The following is a 27,595-nucleotide window of genomic DNA, read 5'->3' as shown; positions in this document are numbered from 1 at the left end:
AAGCATCAGGTTAACCCACTATGCCACAATGCCAGACCCTGTTTTAGTGTTGTAAACTTCAGGCAGTATATAGACTTGGCTTTCTCCTACAAGATGTCAAAAATCATCTTGGGTAGGGAGAAAGAGATAAAGATCACTGTTTGATATACATTGTATCTCTAACATAACCCTACCTAGGTGCCACAGGCTAGAATTTTCAGATGCTGACTGAACACTTCAGCTTAAAATCTCCAGCCATCTTGCACTCAGATTCTTTAAAACAGACTTCATATTTGTGCTTCAACCCCTGATTTTGCCCCCATATTTCCAGCTTCTGGTTTCTGGCACGTTATACACATTCTTGATAAATCCAGAAAGCCAAGGTACAGCCGAGATATCTTTTCCATTGCTCCCTGCATCTGACATTTCTAACTGTAGCAATTCTCTCTCCAAATATCCCTTGTTCATGGTCTTCTCCTCTGCCTTAATATAGACACCACCTTGATTCTGACCTTCATCACTGATCCTATGAACAATCATGACTCCTTGCTAACAGATTTATCCACCCAGTACTATTTTTATTTATTTGTTCAATAGGCACTTGATGACCATTTGCCTGTGTGCCAGGCACAAGTGCAAGGTGCTCAAAGATACACCAGTGAGCAATCATTCTCTTGGAGCCTGTGTCCTGGTGGTGGGTGTAAATGAAAACATAAACAAGTGAGAAGGTAAATTGTAAGTGCTGTGAAGAAAATAAGAGAATGAAGTGAAGATGACTTTTCTTAGGGAGGAGGATCTTAGATCTCAGGTAACATTGAAGTTGAAACCTAGAATGAAGCACAGGAGCTAGCTAAACAGAGAATGGACAGAGAAGTATGTCAAATAGAGGGCAGAGGTTTGACAGTTCATTTAAAAAGTACTGTCGGTTCAAAGACATAGAGGAAGGAAAGGACTTGGCCTTTTTAGGGGATAAAGAAAGAGCTCTGTGGCTAGCTAGAGTGCTATGAGGGGAAGCGTGGGGCATACAGTGAAGGAAGTGATACACACTCTGACCAGAGCATGCAAGGCCCTAGAGGTCAGTCTTCCATGTGACAGTGACAGATCCTGCTGCCCTCAGACTGGTATCACAACGATGCTTCTCACTACACTGACGTGGTTTTTGTGATGATATTCAGGGGCCCTTCTCATCTGTACGCTGCTTGGTTTTCCAAGCCCCATGTTCTGAAGCAACTCAGGTTCACACGCACTCCACACACTCCAGCTGTGGCTCCTCTTCACAGATACCATTTCATGCTTTTCCTCACATGGAAAAGCTCCACCTCTGTGCGATGAGTTCCATCCTGTCCTGTAAGAGCCATCTTAAGCTTCACAGGAACAGTAAAGACATTGCTCTCTGATGTTTTATAGCCACCTCTACATTCTTTTTGGGCTGTCTGTACATCTGTCCCGCCATCTTGTAGCCCTTGAAAATGTTAGAGTCTGATCTAGAGTATTACAGTCACGCTGTGTGATACAGAGACAACAATACATGAAGGTGTGGAGAAGGAAAGAAGGCAGGCAGGCGGTTGATTCTGTCCAAATGCACTGAAATGTTAATTTTGACATTCCGATTCTCTCAACATTATTTTAAAAATTAAATTCAACAAACATTTGAATACACGACTTTAACATGTGACATATTAGCCCAACTAGTTGTAAAAACTGCTTACTTATCAGAGAAACTCCTAGCAAAGCAAGGCTATACAATGCAGAGGTATGAACAGTGGCTCTGCTATCTGTAAGACTTTGACACATACAAGGCCCACATTCCACCAGCTAAATGTACCTCATAGACAGTGCCTAGTGGACCAAAGAAAAGTGCTCATCTTACAAACCAAGAAAATAAGCTTGCTTTTTAAGAGTCAAGTCAGTAGAAGACAGGTTATCTAGACAGGTTATCTATCTATAGGAGGTAATTGTGTACTGAAATACCCAAAACTGTTAGCAAGATGACAAACTGTAATCTCAGCAAGACAAGACTGAAAAGTCGTTGTTATTTAGAAAGTGAAAGGACAGAAGCTCTCCAGGAGCCCCTGTAGATACTTATGTTCCTACCATCTGAATAGCACATTTTCAGGAATTAAGTGTGTTGTTTACATGTTTGTAAACTACTGTGCTTGTATTCATGCCTTCATCAACCCCTTCTCACCCTACTCTTTGTTCCTTGATTCAAAAAATACTGGTGCTTCCTATACATGTGCTGTAATACAGTAATGGAAATGACATTTTAAGGAAGAAAATGGCATAAAGATATCCACAACATAAACTAGAGATGGATGATCCAGAGAAAGCAATGAACAGATATGATAAATATTTTAGTCAAAAGAAAGAAATATTCTCCTCTCTGGTTTAATACGTTAGCTTCTTGTGAGTTTAGAAAGTGCGAGTTGATGCCTCTGGTTTTGTCTGCCGACAAAGATCGGTGTATGAACAGACAACTGAAGAACAGCCTCTGAACTGTGGTCATTTCTCCAGGGCTGATAGCTAGGAGATCTGCCGTGGCTGTCAGTTGGTTGTCCCACTCAGATCTCTCTGCAGCCCCCTCACATTAACATAGACATTTTAGGTAACATGATCATAGGGGCCCTTTCAACAGGATGACAACACAAGGCCAAGTGCGTTCCATTCATGCCCAGACATGGATTCAGAGGGAAATATAACTGATGGAGTCTGGGCTCCTAATGACCTTCAGATACCAGTGCCAGTCAATGATTCTAAAGGAAAATTAACCTCCAGTCATATTGCCATATTCAACTGGAATATATTACTAAATGAAGAAATGGAAAGGGAATGAATTTTCAGACTTTAGGAGCCAACTCTCTTGTGGATAACCAAGGTATGTGAGGCAGGAGAAAGAACTAAAATGTTATCCACAAGGCCTGGAACTTTGTGATCAGGACTTCTGATGTGGACATGAAATTTCACTTCTTCTCCCTATAATCATGTTTTTGTCCACAGAAGAATATTAGAAAGGCTTGGATAAATCAATATTTACTCAACTCACCATAAACAATCCAATAAGGAAAGAATGCTATGGGAAGAGGTTTATGGCCCTCGGTTAGTAGCTGAAATTTCACATGGTTGCCATGGCTCTCATCCAATGTGGCAATCAGACATCCTGCAGCAGGTTATACCTAAACCAAACTGAATGGAGTCTAAAGTGATGTTGAGGCTGTGAAAACCCATGTCCACATTGTGATACACCATGGTGATGAAACCAGGCACATATGAGTTTCACCAGGCTCCTGAAGAGCATTGCTTAGGACATAACTCACTCATACTATACTCAAAGAGCCCCTTTCTAATTTCTATGACTGTCCCCCAGAAGTTCCTTACCAAAAGGCTATAACTTTCTCTGCAGAGATTTTTTTTTTCCATTTTTTTCCCTTTGTGCTAGCATCACATCTCTTGTTTGAATATACCAGAAACTCAGCTATTCTAGAAGGTCTAACTTGAGATCCTTTTTGAAACACTGAAGAATCCCATTCTAACTTCAGTGGTAGGAGTTTTTAACTAACCTCTGCCCCAAACTCAAATCAACCACTGTAACATTTTCTGAGGTTTAATATTCCTACATATGCACCCAGTTCCACTACTGAGTTTCAATATTAAAAAAAAGAATAACCTATTTAAATACTTTGTGACTATCAACTAATTTAGAATATTTTTAGTTTTTGTATGGGATTTAAATTTTTTGCAATTGAACAGAAGTTTAAGACCCTAACAAAGGCTCCTTTGAAAGGAAAACTAGCGTGTGAAAGGATCTTAAGTGTCTTTTAGTATAGGACCTATGGGAGTCCTCTAAGCAACAGAGGAAAATAACTTTGAGCAACAAGCATTGCAACCTAAAGGGCAGTGTGGTTTCGGAGTGTTCCCACTGTCAGACCCACGCTGAATTCTACTGAAACCATCTAAGAGATTGTATTACCACCCAGAAAATATTCTAAGTGACATGTGAAAATAAAGATTTACATTTAATTGATTACTGAGAAAGGCGAGTATTGTTCTCATGCAAGACACAGATTTCAAAAGGGGATGACGGCTTTTGTCCACTTCTTTGGAAACTAAGAAAAATACATAAAAGTTTCTTCACTTTAAATGCCTTCTATTTATAATTGAGCCAGAGATAACAAAGTAGATATGAAGTCACTTAAAAGACAAAAAGGAAGGGATTGAGACACCATATGGCATAATCAAATAGCTGATGAAGGAAAGAGTTTCTATATGAAACATTCCAGCTAATGAAAACAAAATGATGGAATCAGTATATCATTATTTTGCAAACTTTTAATGAAATAGTGAATCTAAGAACATCAGTATTTATTGATAGAATACACATAAGTATTTGTTGATAGAATACACATAGCATCTAAAAAGTTTCTTTCCCTTAATCAGATTAAGTCTGTAGATCAAACTAGCAGTTTACAGGAAACAAGAGACAGAGGAATATGATAAATAAAAAATATGGCAATGCAATCAGCAAAATCTACAATGTGGGAAACTCTATAGGCTAAGTGACTTGGTTTCCTTCAGCAACCAAATTACAAAGTAAAAGAAAGATGCAGCGTAGAAATCTTTAGAATAAAATAAACTCGAGAGACACATCAAAGGCAATGCATAAACTGTGACTGTATTCAAACTCTGAATGAACGATTGAATTAGCTAGCGTATGGGAAATCAGAACTACTTATGTGATAACATGGAAAAATGACTGTTAATGCTTCTAATGCTTCTAATGGCATGATGATGGCACTGGAGTTATGTTTGAAAAATTATTTCAGCAGTAGTATTAATATATTTAACAGATTAGTTCAAAATGTCTGAGATTTGCTTTGCAATAATCTAGCTGGTGACAGGGGTGCTTTGGATGAAGCAAGACACTTCTGTTGCCAGACATTGCGTACATGGGATCATTTTGGCATTCTGATATTGTATGTGTTAGAAACTTTTCACGATAAAATATCTACTTTTTTTTTTTAAGTTAGACAAAACAGTGATGGAAAAAACTTACCGTGCTGGATATCCTTCATTTCTAAGTGCAAACTGGATATCAAGATTCCCACAGTTTGAGATCGCTTGCCATCCAATAACTTGATAATCTAGCATTAAAAACAAAAATACAAGCTCAAAAGACCACACAATCTTTTAGAACACAGACCAAAAATATTAGAAATTTTATACTGATCAATGAAATAAACCAATGCTACAAGCACTCTATTTTAAATTATACTTATCTGGAAAATAACTTATCAATAATTCCAGAAACTTTTTAAAAGAAAGGATAATCACAACACAAAATTCCAGCAATCCAATCCAAACATGATAAACCATAACACTTCACTCTGGTCAAATATATCCTAAGATGTTGTGGCAATACTACGGGCATTGTTAAACGCAGTTTTCCATTTATCATTGTATTATCTTAAAATTGTCACTTCTTAAGTCACTTCATAGTCCCCAGCCTTTTTTGTGATCTCGTCTCTAGAATGGTTTAAGAGAAAGAACATCCTCTTTCTGAGATCACCATTTATCAGCAAGTATGCTCTTGGTAAACTGACAACCTTTAGGAATTTGACTTCATCCTGAAATAGAATTGAGTATATTTAGTTTATACATTTATCTTAGAAATTAAATATGCTAATATATTCAAAGCACCTAAAATAGTTTTTGGCATATGATGGAGGTACAAAAAGTCCACGGAGAGCTTGCATCATGTCTTCTCTCCATTTTCCTGAATGTTTTTGAAGCCTCTTCATTATCTTCTTATTTAAATCAAACTCAATTTCAGAAAATTAGATTACATTAATACTACCACAAGTAGGATAGCAAACAATACTTTATACACAACTCTTTAATTTTTTTTTTTTTTTTTGACAGGCAGAGTGGACAGTGAGAGAGAGAGACAGAGAGAAAGGTCTTCCTTTGCCATTGGTTCACCCTCCAATGGCCGCCGCGGCTGGCGCACTGCGGCCGGCGCACCGCGCTGTTCCGATGGCAGGAGCCAGGTGCTTCTCCTGGTCTCCCATGGGGTGCAGGGCCCAAGCACTTAGGCCATCCTCCACTGCACTCCCTGGCCACAGCAGAGAGCTGGCCTGGAAGAGGGGCAACCGGGACAGAATCGGTGCCCCGACCGGGACTAGAACCCGGTGTGCCGGCGCCGCAAGGCGGAGGATTAGCCTAGTGAGCCGCGGCGCCGGCCACAACTCTTTAATTTTTAAAAAACATTTATTTACTTATTTAGAACAGTTATATAGAGAGAGGGAGAGACAAAGAGAGATGTTCCATCTACTGGTTCACTCCCCAAAAGGCCACAACAGCCAGGACTGGGCCAAGCCGAAGCCAGGAGCTTCATCCAGGGCTCCCATGTGGGTAACAAGGGCCCAAACACTTGGACCATCCTCTGCTGCTTTTCCTAGGCCATCAGCAGGAAGCTACATCAGAAGTGGAGCAGCTGGGACATGAACTGGCACCCAAATGGGATGCTAGCCTAACAGGTAGTGGCTTTGCTTGCTACCTATGCCATAATGCCAGCCCCACAAGTGTTTAATTTAAATGCTTAAAACATTTTTTGTAATATAACAAAATTTTTACAATCTTTTTAGAAACTTCAAATACCTCATTGCCAATTATTCAACCTTTGTGAATATTCCATGGAAAGGTCTACAAAATTTTGTATTTCTCAAAACCTAGTAAACAAAATCAGGTCCTAAAGACATATCACACAATGGCCACTGAGGGACAAAAGTTGTCTTTTCTCTCACATGGCAGGACTATAAAAACCAGTAGGAAGTATACACAAAACATCATCAAATCTTACAAATGTCTAAATGTGCTTTGATGGGTAAAATACAAACTAGATAGCTATACTTTCTTTCCCACCTAGGTACCTATAGATTCCTCAAAATACAGTGAAGATCACTAAACATTTGTATTATTGCTAAGCTAGCTGAGTTGCTTTTTGGTTGGATAACAGGGATAACAAGAGTTTGTTGCAATCAAGACTACTTAAGAGTTTAATTGCGTACCTACTCATCTATTGATTGTTCCTGAATTAATTATTGCCAGCACATTAACTAATCCTTTCCTATTTCAGAATGGGTACTTTAATATAACTATAGGTATAAAATAGATATTCAGCTTTTTCTTTTTTTTTTTTTTTTTTTGACAGGCAGAGTGGACAGTGAGAGAGAGAGACAGAGAGAAAGGTCTTCCTTTTTGCCGTTGGTTCACCCCACAATGGCCGCTGTAGCCAGCGCACCGTGCTGATCCGAAGCCAGGAGCCAGGTCCTTCTCCTGGTTTCCCACGTGGGTGCAGGGCCCAAGAACTTGGGCCATTCTCCACTGCACTCCTGGGCCACAGCAGAGAGCTGGACAGGAAGAGGGGCAACCGGGACAGAATCTGGCACCCCGACTAGGACTCGAAGCCGGTATGCCAGCACCGCAGGCGGAGGATTAGCCTATTGAGCCACGGCGCCGGCCAATATTAAGCTTTAATCAAGATGTAAGGAAAATTTAATTTTTTTTTAGTATAATCTGTTTAATCATTTTAACATTAGCCTTACAGAAAGATTCTTGGAGAATATAGAATTTCAGGAGCTTTTTTTTTTTAATTTATTCATTTTATTTGAAAGTCAGAGTTACACACACACACACAGAGAGAGAGAGAGAGAGAGAGAGAGAGAGAAAGGTCTTCCATCAGATGGTTCACTCCCTAATTGGCCGCAACAGCTGGAGCTGTGCCGATCCAAAGCCAGGAGCCAGGAGCTTCTTCCGGGTTCCCACGTGGGTGCAGGGACCCAAGGACTTGGGCCATCTTCTACTGCCTTCCCAGGCCATAGCAGAGAGCTGGATAGGAAGTGGAGCAGCCAGGTCTCGAACTGGCGCCCATATGGGATGCCGGTGCTTCAGGCCAGGGCGTTAACCTACTGTGCCATAGTGCCGGCCTCATAAATAAATCTTTTTAAAAAAAATCATTGTGATAAAATGGTTCCATACATTATAAAAGGCAGATAAAATCATCACCTTCAACTGAGGAAAGGCTTTGGAAACTGACTCAATTTATTCTTAAGTGTCCACAATAGTGACTGTTACAAACACAGCCATGGCATGCTTATCAACACCCAGGAAAGAGGCAAAGGAATCAAATTTATGATGACATCACAGTGGGGTCACAAAAGTTTCTCCAAATGAACGTGCACCAAGCTGACTCTGAAACCCACCAGCAACACATACTGCTGACAAGAATGACAATGTTCAAATGCAAGGTTTTCTATTTGGTGATTAAAAGAAAACAAGAGCTGGACCACGATGGAGCTGAGAAAGAAAGATGGATTGTGTGTGTCACTGCAGACAACCACACAAATTCTTCCCCACTTGATTATTCAGCCAGGCTGAATCACAGACAGGATGTGACTACAGAAAGCTGCCCTTTGAATGTTATCTAGTGACTTGGTGTGGCAGGTGTCTGCAGCGTTACCTTTAGCTGGTCTGATGTCTACATAGCTTTTTTTCTAAATGTGATGCTGCCTCCTAAACACATATATTTTCTCCCTTATATGTACTGAATTCTTTTCTACTTCTGACTAGATCCCTACAAATATCCTTCTAAGTTCCATATGGTCTCTCATTGAGGATACCAAGTTTTCCAAAACCAGTAGGAGCACAGTGGACACAGAATTATATGTCTTAAACCTTCTTAGTTTTTTCTCCTCTCATGGATTTGAAGGCTTAAAAATGTTTTTAAAAATTATTGTAAAACATCCACAAAATCAGCCGGCGCCGTGGCTCAATAGGCTAATCCTCCGCCTTGGGGCACCGGCACACTGGGGTCTAGTCCCGGTTGGGGCACCGGATTCTGTCCCGGTTGCCCCTCTTCCAGGCCAGCTCTCTACTATGGCCCAGGAGTACAGTGGAGGATGGCCCAAGTGCTTGGGCCCTGCACCCCATGGGAGACCAGGAGAAGCACCTGGCTCCTGCCATCGGATCAGCGCGGTGCACCGGCCATGGCGGCCATTGGAGGGTGAACCAGTGGCAAAGGAAGACCTTTCTCTCTGTCTCTCTCTCTCACTGTCCACTCTGCCTGTCAAAAAAATTTTAAAAATTTAAAAAAAATCCACAAAATCGACATCATATTAACAAATGTTAAGTGTACACTATATTATTGTTAACTGTAATCACAATGTTGTAAAGCAGATCTCAAACTTTTTCACCTTCTATAACTGAAACATATCCACTGAAAAGCAACTTCCTAATTCCCCTTCCCCCTGGCAACCACCATTCTAGTTTCTCTCCCTGTGAAGTCAAGTACTACAGCTACTTTACATAAATGGAATCATAAAGTACTCATCTCTCTGAGGCTGAATTATTTTTACAAAGTAAAGTTGATCCATGGTGAGCAAGTGATAACATTTCCTTTTATGGTTTAATAATATTTCACTGAACATATGTTATCTTTTCTTTAGCCAATCATCCACTGATGGACATTTAGGTTGTTTCCAAATCTTGACTACTGTGAACAATGCTATAAAGAACAAGGAGGTACAAATAGCTCTTCAAAATACTGATTTCAATTCTTTTGGATAAATGCCCTGCAAATGATATTTCTATTTTTAATTTTTTAAGGAATCTCAATACTAATTTCCATGGCATCTTTTCACTTGACATTTCTACCAACACTGCTAAAGTCTCACTTTCTCTATATCCTCACCAAAGCTCTAAATGTTTTTAAATAATGGCTGTCCTAACAGGTGTGAGATGAAATCTCATTGCAGTTCGGTTTTGCATTTGCTGATGATTGGAGATGTTGAACATGTTGTGTCTTCTTGAGGAAACATCTATTCAAGTTTTTAGTCCATCTTTTAACTTTAAAAAAAGTTGAATTGTAAGAATTCCTTATATATTTTGTGTAAAAGCCCCTCATCATATACATGGTTTGCAATTTTTTTTTCACATTTGTAGGTTGCTTTCATTTTACTGATCCTTTCCTATGCACAGCAGCTTTTTCATTTGATGCAGTCCCCTTGTCTACTTTTGCTTTTGATCCTTGTGCTGTTGGTGTCATATCCAGAAAATAATTGCCAAGTAAATTTCATGAGGCGTTCCTTCTTAGTCTCCTAGGAATTTTTACGCTTACAATTTTAATTATTTTGAATTGACTTCCGTGTGTAAGAAGTTTTGCTTTTTTATTTTTCTATATGTGTGTATCAAATTTTTCCAACACCATCTGTGAAAGAGATTGGCTTTCCTCCATTGTATAGTCTTGGCACCCTGGTCAAAGATCACTTGACTATATTTTCCCAGGTTAACTTCTGGACTCCCTATTCGGTTCCATTGGTCTATAGTGTCTTTATGCAAATATGACACTGTTTTGATTACTGTAGCTAAATAGTACATCTTGAAGTCAGGAAGTGTGAAACCTCTAGCTTTGCTCTTCCTTTTCAAGGTTGTTTCAGCTACTCAGGGTCTTCTGGGGTTCCATATGGGTTTCAGGATTACTGCTACTTTTTCAGCAAAACTGCTCTAAGAATTTTAAGAGAAACTGTATTGAATTTAATTGCTTTGAGACAGACATTCTGACATGAAATCAAACAAACCACATGCATGAGATGTCTTCACTTTTTTTGTATCTTCCTTAATTTTTTGAACAATATCTTAGAGTTTTCAGTGTACAAGCTATTCGCTTCCTTGATTAATTACCAAATATTTTATTCTTTTTGACATTTCAAATAGAAATGCTTTTTTTCTGGATTATTCATTTTTTATATATAAAAAGATTACTCATTTTTTACATTGATTTTGAATTTTGCAACTTTGCTGAATAAATTAATTCCCAAAGTTGTTTATTTTTTGGTGTGTGTGTATGGAATACTTAGGGTTTTAAACATGTAAGATCATAGTATCTTGCAATCAGAGAATTTTATTTCTTTTCTAATCCTAATGCCTTTCAGGGCAGTGTTCAATAGAGCTGGTGAGAGCAACTTTGTCTCATTCTTGATCTTAGAGGAAAACCTTTAAATTTTTTTTTTTTTTTTTTTTTTTTTTTTACCATCTAGGACAATGTAGGTGTTGGCTGTTTTATATCATTTTGTTATGTTGAGGTAATTTATTTCCATTCCTACTTGGATGAGTTTTTTCTTCTTATCAAGAAAACGTGCCCTGTATCTTTTCTCTTTTCTGTACCCTTTGTTCTGTTAATGTGATATAACACATTGTATAAGTTGAATCATCTCTGCATCTCGAGAATAAAACCTAGTTTGTTATCATGTATGATCAAATTGGGTTTACTACTATTTTGTAAAGAATTTATGTGGGGGCCGGCACCAGTTTGAGTCCTGGATGCCCCACTTCCAATCCAGCTCTCTGCTATGTCCTGAGAAAGTAGTGGAAGATGGCTTGGGTCCTTGGGTCCTGCACCTGCACCCAGAGAAAGCTCCTGGCTCTTGGCTTCAGATGGGCACAGCTCTGGCCATTGAGCCCATTTGGGGAGTGAACCGGCAGATGGAAGATTGATCTCTCTCTGCCTCTGCCTCTCTGTATCTCTGCCTTTCAAATAAATAAATCTTTAAAAAATTGTTTTGTCTATTTTCATAAGAGAAGATAGCCTGTAACTTTCTTATAATGTCTTCAGATTTGGTATAAGAGCAATGCTGCCATATAAGATAAAACTGGAAATGTTCTATCTTCAACTTTTTTTTTTTTTTTGAAAGAATTTGAGAAGCATTGTGATCCATTTCTCCTAGGTCACCTAATTTCCTGGCATATTACTTGTTTCTTATAAAACTTACTTCTGTGTACTCGTTTCTTATTTTTGGTATTTTAATGCCATTTTGCATTTTTAAAATGTTTATCTGAATGGCAGAGGGAAAGACAGGGAGGGAGGGGGAGAGATATCTTCCATTTGCTGGTTCACTCCCCCAAATGCCCACAGAAGCTGGGACTAGGCCATTGCCAGACCAGGAGCCAGGGACTCCATTCAGGCCTCACACATGGGTGGCAATAACTCATCATCTGCGTCCCCACCTCCCCCACCCCACCAGGGTGTTCTTTAGCAGGAAGCTGGATCAGAAGTGGAAGTGGGATCTGAATCTAGGCTCTCTTATACAGGATGTGGGCATCCCAACCTGCAGCAAATAAATCTTGATTATACTGATTTTTTCTGTTTTCTATTTTTTTTATTTATGCTCTAATCTTTATTTCATTTCTTCCAGTAACTTTGGGTTTTGTTTGATCTTCTTCCACTTCCTTGAGGTGGAGTTGAGATCTTTTTAAATGTAGGGATTCACCCTTATAAACTTCCTCTTAGTTTTGGTATGTTGTGTTTCTGTTTTTGTTGTAGTAAGCTATTCTCCCATTTGATTTCTTCTCTGACCCATTGATTGTTCAGAGATGTGCTGTTTAATTTCCACATATTTGTGAAATTTCCAGTTCTTTTCTGTTGTTGTTGGTTTCATTCCATTGTGGTCAGAAACAATAGTTGGTATGATTTCAAACTTCTTAAGTTTGTTAAAACTTGTTTTGTGACTTAAGATGTGGAACAACCTGAACAGTCTTCCATGTACACTTGAGAAGAATACGATTTCTATTCTTGTTGGGTGAAATGTTCTGTGGACGCTCAAAGAATGAGTGCTGCAGAGAAACTGAGGACGTGTGAAGTGGCAGGGGGCTACAGCAGGGTATGGCTACTAGATCACTAGTGCGGATTCAGCATAGTGCTTGGTGTTTAGCAAATTCAGGTTTTAGTTCTCTGGAATTCAAAAAAAAATTTTTTGAGAAGCAGAGAAACAGAAACAGAGAGCTCCTATCAGCAAGTTCACTTCCCAGATGCTCATAATGGATGGGGACAGGATAGGTAGCAAACGTACAATCCAGGACTCCTTCAAAGTGGGTGGTAGAAATCAAATCACTCAAGTAATTGCTGTTTTCTCCCAAGGTCTATATTGAAAGGAAGTCAGGGGCCGGAGCCAGGAACTGAACCCCGACATGCTGATGGGAATGCAGGCATCTTAACTGCTAGGCCAAATGCCAATGGCTTTTTCAAGTATTTTTTGATTCTTGACTGGTTGAATCTTCAAACATGGCATCTGTGGGTACAGTGGGCCAATTGCAAGTCTTTAACATGCATTTGGTCTAATCCAAGTCCTCTGTTTCCTTATTATCCTCTCTTGTTGTTCTATTATTTAAAGTGAGGTATTGAAATCTCCTACTATTATTGTGTTGCTGCCTGTTTCTCCCGCAGTTATGCTATTAGGTTCATGTATATTATAAATGTTATAATTTCCTGGTGAGTTAACTATTTATCATATGACATTCTTCATCTTTTGAGATAGTTTTTGACTTTAGTCTGTTTTGATATAATTATGCCTTTTTTTAGTCTAGATAAAATTTGTCATTTTATTGATCTTTGCAAAAAATCAATTTCAATTTTTTTTTCATTCTTTTCTACTTTTTTCCTTTGTATGTCCTAAAATGTAAAATCAGTCATTTGCATATAGCATACTGTTTGTTATGGTTTTTTTTTTTAATTTAGCCATTTTATGTCTTCCTATAAGGGAGTGTTACCCATTTACATTTAAAGTAATTACTGCTAGGAAAGTACTTATTACCAGTTAATTTTTAATTTGTTTTGTAGATTTTTTTTTTTTTTTTTTTGACAGGCAGAGTGGACAGTGAGAGAGAGAGAGACAGAGAGAAAGGTCTTCCTTTTGCCACTGGTTCACCCCCCAATGGCCGCTGCGGCCAGCGCACCGCGCTGATCCGAAGGCAGGAGCCAGGTGCTTCTCCTGGTCTCCCATAGGGTGCAGGGCCCAAGCACTTGGGCCATCCTCCACTGCACTCCTGGGCCATAGCAGAGCTGGCCTGGAAGAGGGGCAACCGGGACAGAATCCGGCGCCCCAACCAGGACTAGAACCCAGTGTGCCGGCGCCGCTAGGTGGAGTATTAGCCTATTGAGCCACGGCGCCAGCCTTGTTTTGTAGATTTTTGTCACTTTTGCCTTCTCACTGTCCCCCATTATGTTTTGGTTATTTCCTGTAGTGAGCTGCTTTGATTCCTTTATCATTTTCTATTATGTATCTTCTCTAGATATTTTCTTTGTGTCATGAGACTTACACAAACATCATACATTTATAACCTACTTTAAGTTGATAATTTCAATTGCATTTGAAAGTTCTGTTTTCCTTCATTCTCCTGTACTTTATGTTACTGAAGTCACAAGTTAACATCCTTTATAGTTATAACTTTTTTATATCTGTATTTCAAATTATATCCTGAACTGTTTATCCACCACCATTACAGTGTTCTTTAATTGTCAATACATTTATCTTTACTGACAAGCTTCATACTTTCATATGCTCTTGTGTTATAATTCTGTTTCAACTTAAAGGGCTCCCTTTATCTTTTCTTGTAAGGCAAGCCTAGCAGAAGTGAACTCATCAGCTTTCATTCATCACAAAAACTATTTCCCCTTCATTATATTTTTTAAGTATTTTATTTATTTATTTGAAAGGCAGAGTTACAAAGAGGCAGAGGCAGAGAGAGGTCTTCCATCTACTGGACTGGTTCAATCCTCAGATGGTTGCAAAAGCCAGAGCTGGTCCAATCCAAAGCCAGGAGCCAGGAGTCTCTTCCAGGTCTCCCACATGGGTACAAGGGCCCAAGCACTTGAGCCATCTTCCACTGCTTTCCCAGGCCATTGAAGAGAGCTGGATCAGAAGTGGAGCTGCCATGACTCGAACTGGCACCCATATGGGATGCTGGCACTGCAGACAGTGGTTTTAATCACTACACCACAGAGCAGCCCTTTCCTTTCATTCTTGAAGGGCAGTTTTGATGGATGTTGTATTGTTATGTAGCAGTTTTCTTTCATAACTTTGGATCTATCATCCCATTCCCTTCATGTCTGCAAGTTCCTGTTGAGAAATCTACTGATAATCTTATGAGGGCACCTTTGTATGTAATGAGTTGCTTTTGTCTTGCTGCTTTCATGAGTTTTGACAATTTGACTGTAATGTAGTCTGGTGAGGTCCATTTGGTTTCTTGACTCTGGAAGTCTACTTCCTTATCTAGATTTGGGGAAGCTTGGGGCACTGTTTTCTCAAATACACTTTCTGCTGCTTTCTACATTCTTCCCATCTAACTCCCATATGTATTTATTTGTCTGCTTCATGGTGTCCTCACAGTCCCTTAGGCTTTCTTCACTCTTTCTCATTCTCTTCATTTTGTTTCTCTGAGTAGACAATTTCAAATAACCTGTCTTCAAGTTTTCTGATTCCTTCTTTGCTTGATCAAGTCTGTTGTTGAACCTCCTCTACCAAATTTTTCAATTCAGCTTTGCATTCTTACTTCTAACATTTCCATTTGGTTCATTTTGCTCTTTTCTATTTCTTTGTTGATAGTCTCATTTTGTTCATGCATCATTTTCCTAAGCTCCATGATCACCTTCATGACATTTCAGTTGTCAAGTGATTCCTAATCTCTCTGGTTCCTCAGGGTTAGCTTCTAAGGTTTATTTTCTGCCTTTGGCTGGTCCATGCTTACCTGTTTCTTTATGTGCCTTGCTGCTTTGTGTTGTCATCTGCACATTTGAAAAAACATCCACCTTTCCCCATCTTTACAAACTGATTTGATATAAGAAAGATCTTTGTCAATCAGTCACACTATAGATTTTGGGGGTTTCTCAAGCTTCTTCTGTGGATGAGCATTTCCTAGACTTGTGGCTGAATTCTTTGTTCAGGATCTCATAATTCCTTGCTCCCTCTGATGTCTATGATACTACAGGTTCTCTGGAGGTGTTATATAGACTGTCCAGCTCATTTGTATTCTGATCAACCTGCAAGCATCTAGTGTACGTCAGGTCCCATGAATTCACTGAATTGGATAAGAAAGAAATTAACCCTTGGGCGTTCCCATGAAAAGCTGGTGATATTGTACACTAACTCCACTATTCCCTTCCTTGCAATCCTTGAGGGAGAAGCCACTGAACTGAAATGACCTCTGCTGAACTTCAGAATTTCTGGAGCAGCAGTAAGGTGCCCAGCAATTTTTGGTTCTCAGCAGTCCCCAAGCATCTAGAATATTCTGGGTCTCATCAGCACTCCATGTCAGGCAAGACAGAAAACAGTCCCTTGTGTAGTCCTCTAAAAAGCCAGAATGCCAGATATACACTCCAATTATTTCATTTCCCAGGGAAAATCCAGAAACTGGGGATTTACTCCCACTCTCTCTGTACTGAGCTGGGGGGGGGGGCAGGGGTGAATGGGTACAGCAAGTTCAAATCATATGCTTTATTCTAGTGGCCCCCAACCTGGCATCCTTTCCATTCAAACTGAGATTAGACACAACAGAAACCAGTCCCTTACAAATGTCCTGAAGAGTCTGAACATTAGACACAGATTATAGTCTTCCTTTTCCCACCTTAGGAGAAGCCAGGAGTTGGGAGTTTTCGCTAAAGCACCATCTTGCACCATCTTGCAGTGAACGAATGTCATGTGTTTTCCTACTAGTGTCAGAATGATTGGTTTCTCACTTGCCTGGAGTTTAGGAGTCTCTGAACTGGTTTTTGGATATCTCATAAAGGGATTAGGTATCTCTGTGTTATTGTCCTATTGGTACCTTGATGGGGTAGTTTGGCACTCCCTATTTTGCCATTTTGATGACCTTACCTCCCTTCAGTTCCTGAAAGGCAAATGCTATCTCATGTCTGGAGATAAGAGTCAAAGGTGGCTGGGTTCCACCAAAACATGTTCCCATTTAGCAGGTGGTTTACTTGGCCCAGGCGGCAAAGAGAGTAACAACCGACTTCAGATTGGCTACTCCTTCATAAATGCAGACATTGTCACATAAATTACAAGTCAAAGAGCAAGGAATGGTGAGGAAGTATAAAAAAAGAGTAGAAGAAGTATGGATTTTAAAACATTTTTTTAAATCCAGATATGCAAAATTAAACTAACAGAAGAAATCACCACATTGGACTTATAAAAAGACCAAGTAAGGGTTCACCCAGCTGAAACATCTGATGCAAGATTTTGGTGTATATATTAAGAACTTTGTGAATCAGGGCTGGCGCCATGGCTCAATAGGCTAGTCCTCCACCTGCAGCGCCGGCAGCCCAGGTTCTAGTCCCAGTCGGGGCACCGGATTCTGTCCTAGTTGCTCCTCTTCCATTCCAGCTCTCTGCTATGGCCTGGGAGTGCAGTGGAGGATGGTCCAAGTGCTTGGGCCCTATACCCACATGGGAGACCAGGAGAAGCACCTGGCTCCTGCCTTCGGATCAGCGCAGTGCGCTGGCCGCAGCGGCCATTGGGGGGTGAACCAATGGCAAAAGGAAGACCTTTCTCTCTGTCTCTCTCTCTCTCACTGTCCACTCTGCCTGTCAAAAAATAAATAATAAAATAAAAAAAAAAGAACTTTGTGAATCTGGACAGACAATTGGGCTAGAAAGAGTATGAGGAGAAAATGTTGAGGGTAGGGAGAAAGAGAGAAAAGGAAACTTGAGGACTGAAAGATTAAAAAAGAGAGAAATGTTCTGTGGGCTCTCTGGCTGTATATTTTGAACTTCTACCCAAGTCTTAGCCAACCTGGTCAAGGGAGCACAGGCCAGAATAAGCAAAGTTCTGTTCATTGAACACACTTTTATCGAATGACAAATATTGAGATAGGGATTAAAGATGAATGAATTTGTGCCTCTGGAGAGTTGTAAAGTTCAAAGAAATAGTTGACCTGTTATTGTTTTTCTTTTCTCTATGTGAATTTGTTATTTTAAATTACAAAGCAATGAACAACCATGCAGACATATCCTTAGTCACATGACTTTGTATTTCCATAGGATACATTTATAGAATTCATTAACATAGGATGTCCATTTTAAAATTACTATCAAATTATTTCTAATAAATAGTTTCAATTTACGTCCCTGCCATGTATTTGCAACTAACTGTTTTCCTGTTTCCACACCCACTACAGGTATTACCAATTTTTAAAATGTTGGAGGAAAAAATAGATAAATTTTTTCACTATCTTAGTTTGCATTTTTAATGATCTAATAGTAAGATTAAAGACTTGGTTTATTGGTTACACCTTCTCGTGAATTGTCTACATCCTTTTTGCATTTTTCTCAATTACTAGATCTATTAGGCTGGTACAATGGTGAAGAAATTTAAATAACAGCATACCTGAATAGGAAAGAGAAAGAAAACTTTACAAAGAGATTTCTGTGAAGCAAAGGTATTTTCCAAGGAAAATAAAGGAAAGAGAACTACCTTTTACCACACCCCTACTAAGCTCCAAGTATTGTGTTCCTCTCCACATTAGCCAATCCAAATGGAGAGTTGTAAACCGGGCCTGTGGGCACCACAGTATTGTAAACTTTTATTCCTTTAGTAGCCTGTGGATGGCCAGAGCATGAGGACACCTCATGCTCAAGAGTCCTATAAACTGAGTGTGGCTGTCTCACTGCTAGGGCATGGAATCGAGGGACACAGATACTAGAAGAATATTGTGTTCTGCTAACCCAGTCTTCACAAAGGAGTATCACCCCCTCCTTGTCCTGGCCATTATCCGAGGAATTTACCTTGAAAGTGGTGATAACTAGGTAGAAAATTTTAAGCAGGAAAAAAGACTGAGAAAAAAAAGCAAAGAAAGATGGTGAGAAAAGATTTGGAATATGGCAAAAGAATTTTTTTAAAAGGTGTTTGATTAGTTACCTACCGACAATTATCATTGCTTTGTTTTTAAAGCTGTTTTTAAAGCTGTTTAAGATCATCATAAAGTTTCAGAACCAAATTTATGAAAGCCTTCTGTTAACCAAAATTTCTCCTGACATGTTCTTTTATTGCTCTAAACAATAACCACTGTTATTGCACTAACAGTAACCACTGTTAATAAGCTAACTTCTAAGTAAAGTAGGTTTCAAAAATTTCTCTTGGAAAAGAAATATCATAAAATACAAAGATAAGCTAACATTGTATATTTACTATCTCAAATACACTGGCTTCTCCAACATATACTGGACTTGAAAGAAATCAAATTCAATCAATTACATCTTCCATATTTGCATATTTATTTACTGGTCATTATGGACTAGTGCTTACAATAATTACCTGGAAAATTTTTAGAATCCTAAGTTGTCTAAGCTTGCTAGCTGCTTATTATTCCGGACTTTTAATAGCAGGAAATGTAACTAATATTTTTTAAAATCCATAGATGAACTCTTTGTTTAAATATTCTGTTTGTTATTAACCTATGCTATCCCAACAGTTTTTTTTTTTTTTTTAAGTTGTCTGGTCTAAGTCAAAGGTTCCTAATGACATAACATCTAAGTAGACATAGAAAACCCACACAACTATAGCCATAAACACAACAGTCCTTCCACCTAACCTTCAACTGTCACAGGCTGAGTTTTCATGGTCCCTTGGCCAGTTATTGAATGCGATTGGCTTTATGATCTGGAGAACTTTTTTTTTTTTTTTTTTTGACAGGCAGAGTGGACAGTGAGAGAGAGAGAGAGACAGAGAGAAAGGTCTTCCTTTGCCGTTGGTCTATTTGCTAAAAGAAAATCAGGAGACCAGCCTTTGATTTCTAGGCCTGTCTCTACTCGTCATAACATCAGTGTTGAAAGGCAACAGCCCTCACAATATGCAAACTCCTGCATCTATTGCAAAGGACATGAAGATTATACACACACACACACACACATTCCTGTTCAATGGGAGTTCAAAGACTAGTTTACAAGAGAAACATATATAAATATATATTTAAAAAAACTAACACAAGGAAGCCATTTATAGGAATCAGAAAGTTTCCCGAATCTCTGAAAATGCCAACTCTTATTTAAATAGAGATTTTTCAGTGAGGTGGCTGTTTCTGACCATCCTTCTCCAGGTAATACAAAAATATTCCAAAAGCCTAGGCTTCACCTTCAGAAAGACTCTCCCTGAAAGAGTTGGGAGATGAGGAGCTCTGCAAACCCAGAACCCCAAGGACACTGTAAGCCGTCTCTGGTTGTCCCTGTAGAAGGCGCTCTCTTCACTCTGTGTGGCCAGGGAGGTAGGTGCCTCCAGGGCAGCAGCAGCAGCAGCAGCAGCAGGGGCTTTTCCCGTGGAAGACTAAGTTCAGTCCACCACATTTAATTGTTGGACATCGGTAGGATTCCTGACTTTATTAGTCTACAGCTTCATCATATGAATGTCAAATTAATGATTTTCCATGTTTATATGGAGCCAACAGGCAGAATTTATGTCTTAGGCTCTCAACATGACTTCATTCCATGTAAGTTCTTGGAAAAACTTGCCTATTTTGGTCTATTCAGGGAAGATATTTCAGAAAGCATTTACTGGAGAGTAAGAATATTTGTAAAATTTCACATACACTGGTCAAACTGAATTTTGAAATCATTTAACCCTTGACACTAGAAAAACTTCAAAAAATTGCCCAATTTATCCCTTTGCCTTTGAGTTGGCCAAAAGCCTACGTATTTAAGTATGAACCTTACTTTTAGAAGAATGTTCACACTTCAAGAGATTACTAAGGTTACATTCACACAATGCCCACACATTTATGGACATTTTTATCAAACAAGCCAAATATAGCCCTACTTTAGTTAATTGTAAACACAAACTAAGCACATTTCTCATGCTATGACCCTCGTCACATCCACTTTTCATTCTTTTTCCTCACATGTGCATATTACTTGATTTGTAATCATCCTCAAGGTCATTTTCTAGTATTAAGCAATTTTGGCACTGAAATGTTTTAGTTTATGTCTGACCCAAATTCCTCATTCTCCCATTTTGAACAATCTTTTTGTGCTCTCAGGGAAGGAAGACAACAGCTGGTCACCATCCTCTACACTAGGCTCCTTCATAAACCTCAAGACCATCCATTTTTAACAAGAGATGCTTTACACCAAACCCTTAAAAATCAGTTTTGAGGAATGTTAGCTGGCCCTCAGTTTATCTTGGTCCTATCTGGAACCAGCTGAACTTGGCAGTGCATGGCCTTCTCCCAGGTATAATTACAGTCTGGAAGAGAATGCAATCTGTGCAGCATTCCAGTGACCTACATGCTGACCTTGCACAGGGGCAAATTTACAGGTTGCGTTAAGCCCTATTAGACATGCCTAGTTTGAGGCAAAGCCTTTCCAGACCCCTGCCACATGCCAGGATTAGAGCATATCACACATGCGTACCATTACCTTGCCTAAGAAACTCTCACAATACCTTCCAGAGGAAAGGAAAGGCAAGCCTACAACCCACACTCTCCAAACCTGTTCCTTGAGCCAGGATATACAAATTATTACTATTATTCACTTATGTGGATTTTTTTTTTTAAATCTGCCTCTTTAAATCAGAATTAAAACAAAAACGAGAAGACAGATCTGCTCCACTGGAAAAACCACACCCTGACCGGTCGACTAGAAAAGCTTTGCCAGACAGACTAAGAAAGAATTCTTGCCAGGTCCAGTGAGACTTTCACATCTACAGAAAATCCATATATATCTTCAGCTTTCTGGCTAAGCTTGGCAGACAGGACCAAAACGGCAAATAAAAATAAATGGTTCTGAGTAGGCCATGCATGCTGGAAGCATGCTCAGCCTAGTGAGCTTGGCACAGCAACAAAATTAAGAGAAACATAGAAGCCTTCTTCTTCCATGGAGCCTTCCCTGTATGAAATGAGGTTGATTAATTTCTACAACTACACCTTTGTTGGAAACTAAATGCATTCACATCCATTCCAGATCAAGCGAATATTTTGTTCTTTGGCTTCATTTTCACATTTGAATTTTTTTTCAGTTTCAGTCCTAGAATTTCCATCTTTGGCAAAGTCTGTTTTGTCACAAAGCCTAAAGAATAGGCATCCCATCTGTTTAAATAGAGCCATGTGTGTTACCACCCACAAATATCTTCTACATCTTCTGGTCACTTCAGGCAAATAAACGCATATGAAAGTTGTCAACTTTCCACTCCAAATCAACTACCCGGGCCTCACCAAACACAAACAAATAAATGAAGGAGCTACATGCATAGGTATTTATTTTCAAGCTAATGGCATATGCCCAATATACACATGCAATGCACTTTCAGCTATATAGAACAACTAGGTACAATATTTGCTTCTCTCACTAAGGCTGAACAACATGGGAGAGAATACATAGAAAACAGATAATATGATTCTCCAAAGTCAGATTCCAAAAACTATAACTACTACTTTTGTGCATTCAGACTGACAATACATCTTGCCTATACTTCACATCAACCCTCACTGAATTCCACTACTTGGTAAAATTTTGGGCATTAAGAGGCTGGTGTAAAGCATATGCACTACTGATGACAAGTCAGCTTATCTTATTAACAGTAATAATTGACATTTCTAAGTCGTGGGCCTCCAAATTGATCAAGGTACTTGCATAATGACTGTTGCATTTATCTTTAAGACATGCTTGAGGACTGGCTTGAAAGGCAGGTAGAATCCTCTGTTGAAGATATGGAAATTGATGTACCTATCCATAGGGCTATAAGCTCTGATGCTGGAGCTGATACTTTACTCAGGATACTTCCTGAGTAAATCATAAATGCAAATTAGTGTAGAATATAAGTAATAACTGGATTACAGAACAACAGCTTTGGGGATAAAAAGTAGAATATTAGGGAAACCTTAATTTTCATTCTCATTTAACTGTCATCCATTCACATATCCCCAGACTGAAAATTCTTTTGTTAGTTGGTTCTCCACATCTGTAGGTTTTACATTCAGGGATGTAACCAACCGTGATTGACAATATTTGAAAGAAAAACATTGTATGAGATTCACTATTTAGTGAATCTTACTACATGTGAGTGAGGTCGTGTGGCACTTGTCTTTCTGTACTTGACTTCTCTCATTTAACATAATGAGTTATGCAAGTGACAAGATTTCATCCTTTTTAATGGTTGAATATTTTTCCATAGTATAAATATGTATCAACAACATTTTCTCATCAGTTCATCAGATGACAGACAGTTAGGTTGTTTCTATTTCTTTGCTATTGTGAATAGTGCTGAAATAAACAGGGAAGTGCAGAAGTCCCTTTGACATACTGATTTCATGTGCTACAGATAGACACTCTGTAGTAGATTTACTGTCAGAACCTGAAAGTATAATGATGATTACCAGAATTTATAGAGAGTAGTGAGGGAGGATGGTGAGGGAAAGGGTAATTTAAAGAGTTACAGTTAAACAGCAATAGGAAATTCTAGTGTTCTACACAGTAGTGTGACTATAGATAATAATGTATTATATATTTTCCTGAAAAAATAGAACATTTTTTAGTGTTTTCACCATCAAGAAATGGTAAATATTTGAGGAGATATATTTGCCCTGATTTTAACATTATACAATGTATACATGTATAAAAACATTATATAGCACCTCATAAATACAAACGATTTTATGTTTCAGTTAAAAATCAGTAATTCATGGGGCCAGAGTTGTGCTGCTATCCCAAATGAGGACTGGTCTGACTCCCAGCTGCTCCACTTCTATCCAGGTCCCTGCTAATGCACCTGGGAAAGCAGCAGCAGATGACTCAAATATGTAGGGCCCTTTCACCCACATGGGAGACCCAGATGGAGTTGCAAGCTCTGAGCTTTGGCTTGTCCCAGCCCCAGCCATTGTGGCTATTTGAGCTGTGAACCAGCAGATAGAAGAACCTTCTCTGTAACTTTTCTTTTCAAATAAACAAATTAAATCTTTTCAAGAAATAATTCACTCAAAATACAGACCAAAGGAAATGTGCAGGTACTGAACAGGCTTTTGTTGTTGTTATTCCTTAAAAGTTCAGGATAACAACTGTTAATACAGCACTGCCTTAGGCATCATAAGTAGCCTAGAAATGACTTAAAAGTACATGGAAGGATGCATACTGGTTACATGCAAATATATGCCATTTTATATAAGAGACTTGAGCTGTGGATTTTAGTAACCATGAGTCGTTCTGGAACCAGTCACCCTGGATATAGAGGGATGACTGTAATAGAAAACTAATTTAAAAAATAGTGAAAGTTTTATAATGGAAGGAAATTCCAAGAAGTGACACAGATGATGAAAGGCAATGAGGCATGGTAGCCCATGGATATGAGGCTTACACACACACACACACACAGAATCAGAGGAGGAAGCTAATGATACAAGCCCATTTTCTAACTGGGAGTATTCTTGTGCCCTTGCTGCCTTTTCTAGCACAGCAGTGACTGGAGATGAGACAGGTAAGCAACTACCCCTCCACCCCGCCCCAGCCAATACCAGGAGTGAGTGCCAGCTGAGGAAAGGCACGACCAGAGTTGGCCAGCATCTTGCTCTCTCTCCTTAGGGAGAATCAGCACTTCTTGAATACATGCAGTTGTTCCTTGGTGGGTGTCCAGGAAAATAAATGCTGACTCAGGTTCCTTCTCCTGCTTTCCCCCACTCCACCCCCTGCCACTCTTTGGCATCACACCCAGGTGAGCTGGTTGGCTGTCTCTGTGGTGCCACATTATGAAATGTCATCTGACTTGGTGCAAACAAGCCCTCACTCTCGATAGCCAGCGTGGCCTGGTATACTTTTGGGTAGAGGCCTCTGTCAACGGGCCTGATAATGCCATTAAAATAAGCTTTCCACACGCAGCCTGATAATCTCTCCCATTAAATGTTTCAAGAAAAACTAGGCCTCACTGTTCTGTCAGACTGTTAGGTCTGAATTTCTTCCATGGCCTTATTTTTGGGGACACATAAAATTGCTTGGATGAAATTTATTTTAAGGATTTAGGCTCTCCACCAAGAAATGTGAAAAGGCAGATTGTCATCCTGTCCTGAGTCTGAGAACATATTTGGCATCCAATGCCATTCTGATGAGACAGAAAAAACCTTGTTATTGGTTTTCAGGCTGATGAATTCCATTCAGGAAGCAAATGCAGAGGAGGCCACAGCAGGTGAAGGCTGTAGCTGAGCATGGAGGTGAGTAGAAGTTGGAAGAACAAGAATACGGGCAGGAGAAACTTCTCATGGTTTTAGAGTTTTTATAGTTTGTGGAAAACAAACCCCAGGACAAAACCACATTCATTTTTCATATTGATCATGAATCGTGCAAGAGGATGTGACCAAGTGATGACAGTGCGTTCACTGTCCCATCTGCAAACAGGACCAAAGCATGGGCCTCCAAAAGCTTGATTTTGGGGTTCTGGACTTCAGAACCATAAGATGATAAATTTTTGTGGGACACTGATTTTTAATAATTGGTTAAGTCCACCCTAAGAAACTAACACAGGGCTTGATACTTTCATATTTCTTTTTTTTTGATATTTTATTTCTAATAAGCTTTTGGGTGGTACTTATACTGCTAATCCACAGACCATACTTTTGAGTAGCAAGATGAATACAAGTAAACATATGACTCTGTTCCCATCAATGGTGGTTAGCACAGTGACCAGCACACACTTTGTATGTTTATACAACCCCTGCTTCCCAGGGATTTTTTTTCTGCTAGTTTAAAAAGCTGGAAATATGTCCCCTTTTTCTGTCAATTTCCATGGAGTCCTCTCCAAAAGCTATGTACTTAGCCAATAAGGATTGCAAATAACTTTCTCATTTAAGGCTAATCCTCAGTACTCAGACAGCCATACTACCCTCCTAAAGCCTCTAAATAACAAAGTTTGCCTGACCTTTGGACTTCCTGTCTTGTCGATATAATTTCTCATCTAATAATAAAACCTTGAGCCCAGTCTTATATATCCTTGGTGACTCTAAAGTGGGTTTCTTTCCAAAATTTAGAGTGTTAGGCTTTTGAAAAGAACACATGCAAATAATTACTCCAAGCTGGTTAGAGATAATGGGCAACAGAAAAGTTATTATCTTCAATGTCACTGCCTGTCTTTGATATGATAATCTTTGCATTCAAGATATCAGAAATGATGGATGGCTCTTGATTTAAGAGTATATCCATGATGCAAATTACCTGGCGCTTTCCCACTCCTGCTTGGAAGGTGAGGCGCTAGTGGCAGTGAGCACTCCTTGCTTTAGGGCCTCAAGCCACCGGATCGCAAAATCCGAGACAGAATTCAAAGGGAATCATTTTCTCCTCTAATGATACCTGGGGCAACTTTGTACTCTGCTTTGGCAGATGCACCTCATCCAGAACAACCTCTTACTTCATCCTGATTTGCCACCATTGTCATAATGTGCACTGTTTATAACCCAACTCATTCTACTCTGTTAATTTTCTTACCAACAACTATTGACCCAACTGTTACCTTGCTTCTGGTAGGCTGGGATCCTTCCAAAAACATAGAATGAAAATTTCAGGAAGTATTGGTAAGAAAAGAAATGTGAAACAATATCGAACACACATATTTTCGAGCTGCTACAAGATTCTGTTAAGACTTGTGGTGTACATGTCCCCATAATCTTATCATCCTCCCTACTCTGACAGCACAGCTACTCCCATGGGAAGCAAACATGGTATCCTCTATCCTTCGGTCTTCCATATGAGTGCAGTAACACAGCCAACCTCCTCACCTCCATCCATGAAGAGTGAGCCCTTAATCCCACCCTTCATAGAATTATGATTACAATGAAGTTCCCTCATATGGGCAAGAGCATAGCAAACACATAGTAAGTGATTTGCCCAGAGTTAACACAGACATCTGATTTCAGTCCTGTACCATTTTCCTTAAAATACATCTAACTCTAGCAAAGATGTTCAGCCCTCATCAGCTATGTAGCAGCGAGGCAAGAGCCTTTAAGATGCAAAAAATCAAAACTGCTTTTAAGTCTCATAGCAGCAGAGTAAAGGCCTTTCACCTTTCTTTTCTAACACTGGCCCAAAATGATGAGACTGGGGATCTGAAACACAAAGTCCATCTTGAATGCATCTAGCAGACTCCTTTCATTTCAAAACAGAAAATGTGAAGTCTGAAGGAGAGAGAGGGAGTGGTAAAATCCTTGATGGAAGTGATGGAAGGTGGAATATTGGGTGTGTACCAAAGAGCAGTGTGTGCTGTGAAAGACGGGTGAGAAGCTACAAATAAGGGGATCATTTCAAAGTCAGCAAATGGAGCAATTTGGTGCCTAGTCTGTAATCCTATCATAAGCAGGAGGCATAGTTTCTAGAGACTTAGGACTCTGAGATGTAGGCATAGCAGCGAGAAGGGCTGAGGTCTGGCACTGGAAATGAGGTGATGATATTCAAGTTCCACATCCTCCCTTGGCTTCTCTCTCCAAATGATAGCAGTCAGGCTGACACCCCACACTCTGGCACATGTATGGAGCAGAGCACATACCAGAGAGACAGCTAAGGGCTCTGAACACAGGTGCCTCCACAGTGCAAAGCAGCAGTGGAACAGCAGCAACAGAGCAATTTTATTGTTAATTTTGGAAAGCTGGGGAATACTTTACTAAAGAGTAGCATATCTACACAAACATACAATTTAAAGGATGATAAAACGTGTACTCATGCTCATAGTAAGAAACTGACAACTGCTAATGCCTGCATGGGATTTCATCTTCTATGACTGTCCTCCAAATGACCCATTTTTTTGAATGTTATGTTTAATACACCCTTGCTTTTCTTAAA

The 27,595-nt window shown here is 39.4% G+C and overlaps 1 protein-coding gene across 3 annotated transcripts in view; it reads right to left on the bottom strand.

Annotated features, from left to right (window-relative positions):
* The window catches only part of FMN1 (formin 1), a 433,901-nt gene that overhangs the window by 176,659 nt on the left and 229,647 nt on the right, over nucleotides 1–27,595 (bottom strand). For all 3 annotated transcript variants that reach the window (XM_062205569.1, XM_062205570.1, XM_062205572.1), the window contains one exon: nucleotides 5,030–5,117. In XM_062205569.1, the coding sequence (XP_062061553.1) occupies nucleotides 5,030–5,117 (88 nt within the window). The remainder of the gene's footprint in view (nucleotides 1–5,029; nucleotides 5,118–27,595) is intronic.

Source organism: Lepus europaeus, chromosome 11 (assembly GCF_033115175.1).
Source record: "Lepus europaeus isolate LE1 chromosome 11, mLepTim1.pri, whole genome shotgun sequence".
NCBI lineage: Eukaryota > Metazoa > Chordata > Mammalia > Lagomorpha > Leporidae > Lepus > Lepus europaeus.
Note: the sequence above shows the minus strand (reverse complement) of the source record. Positions and strands in the feature narration are given on the sequence as shown.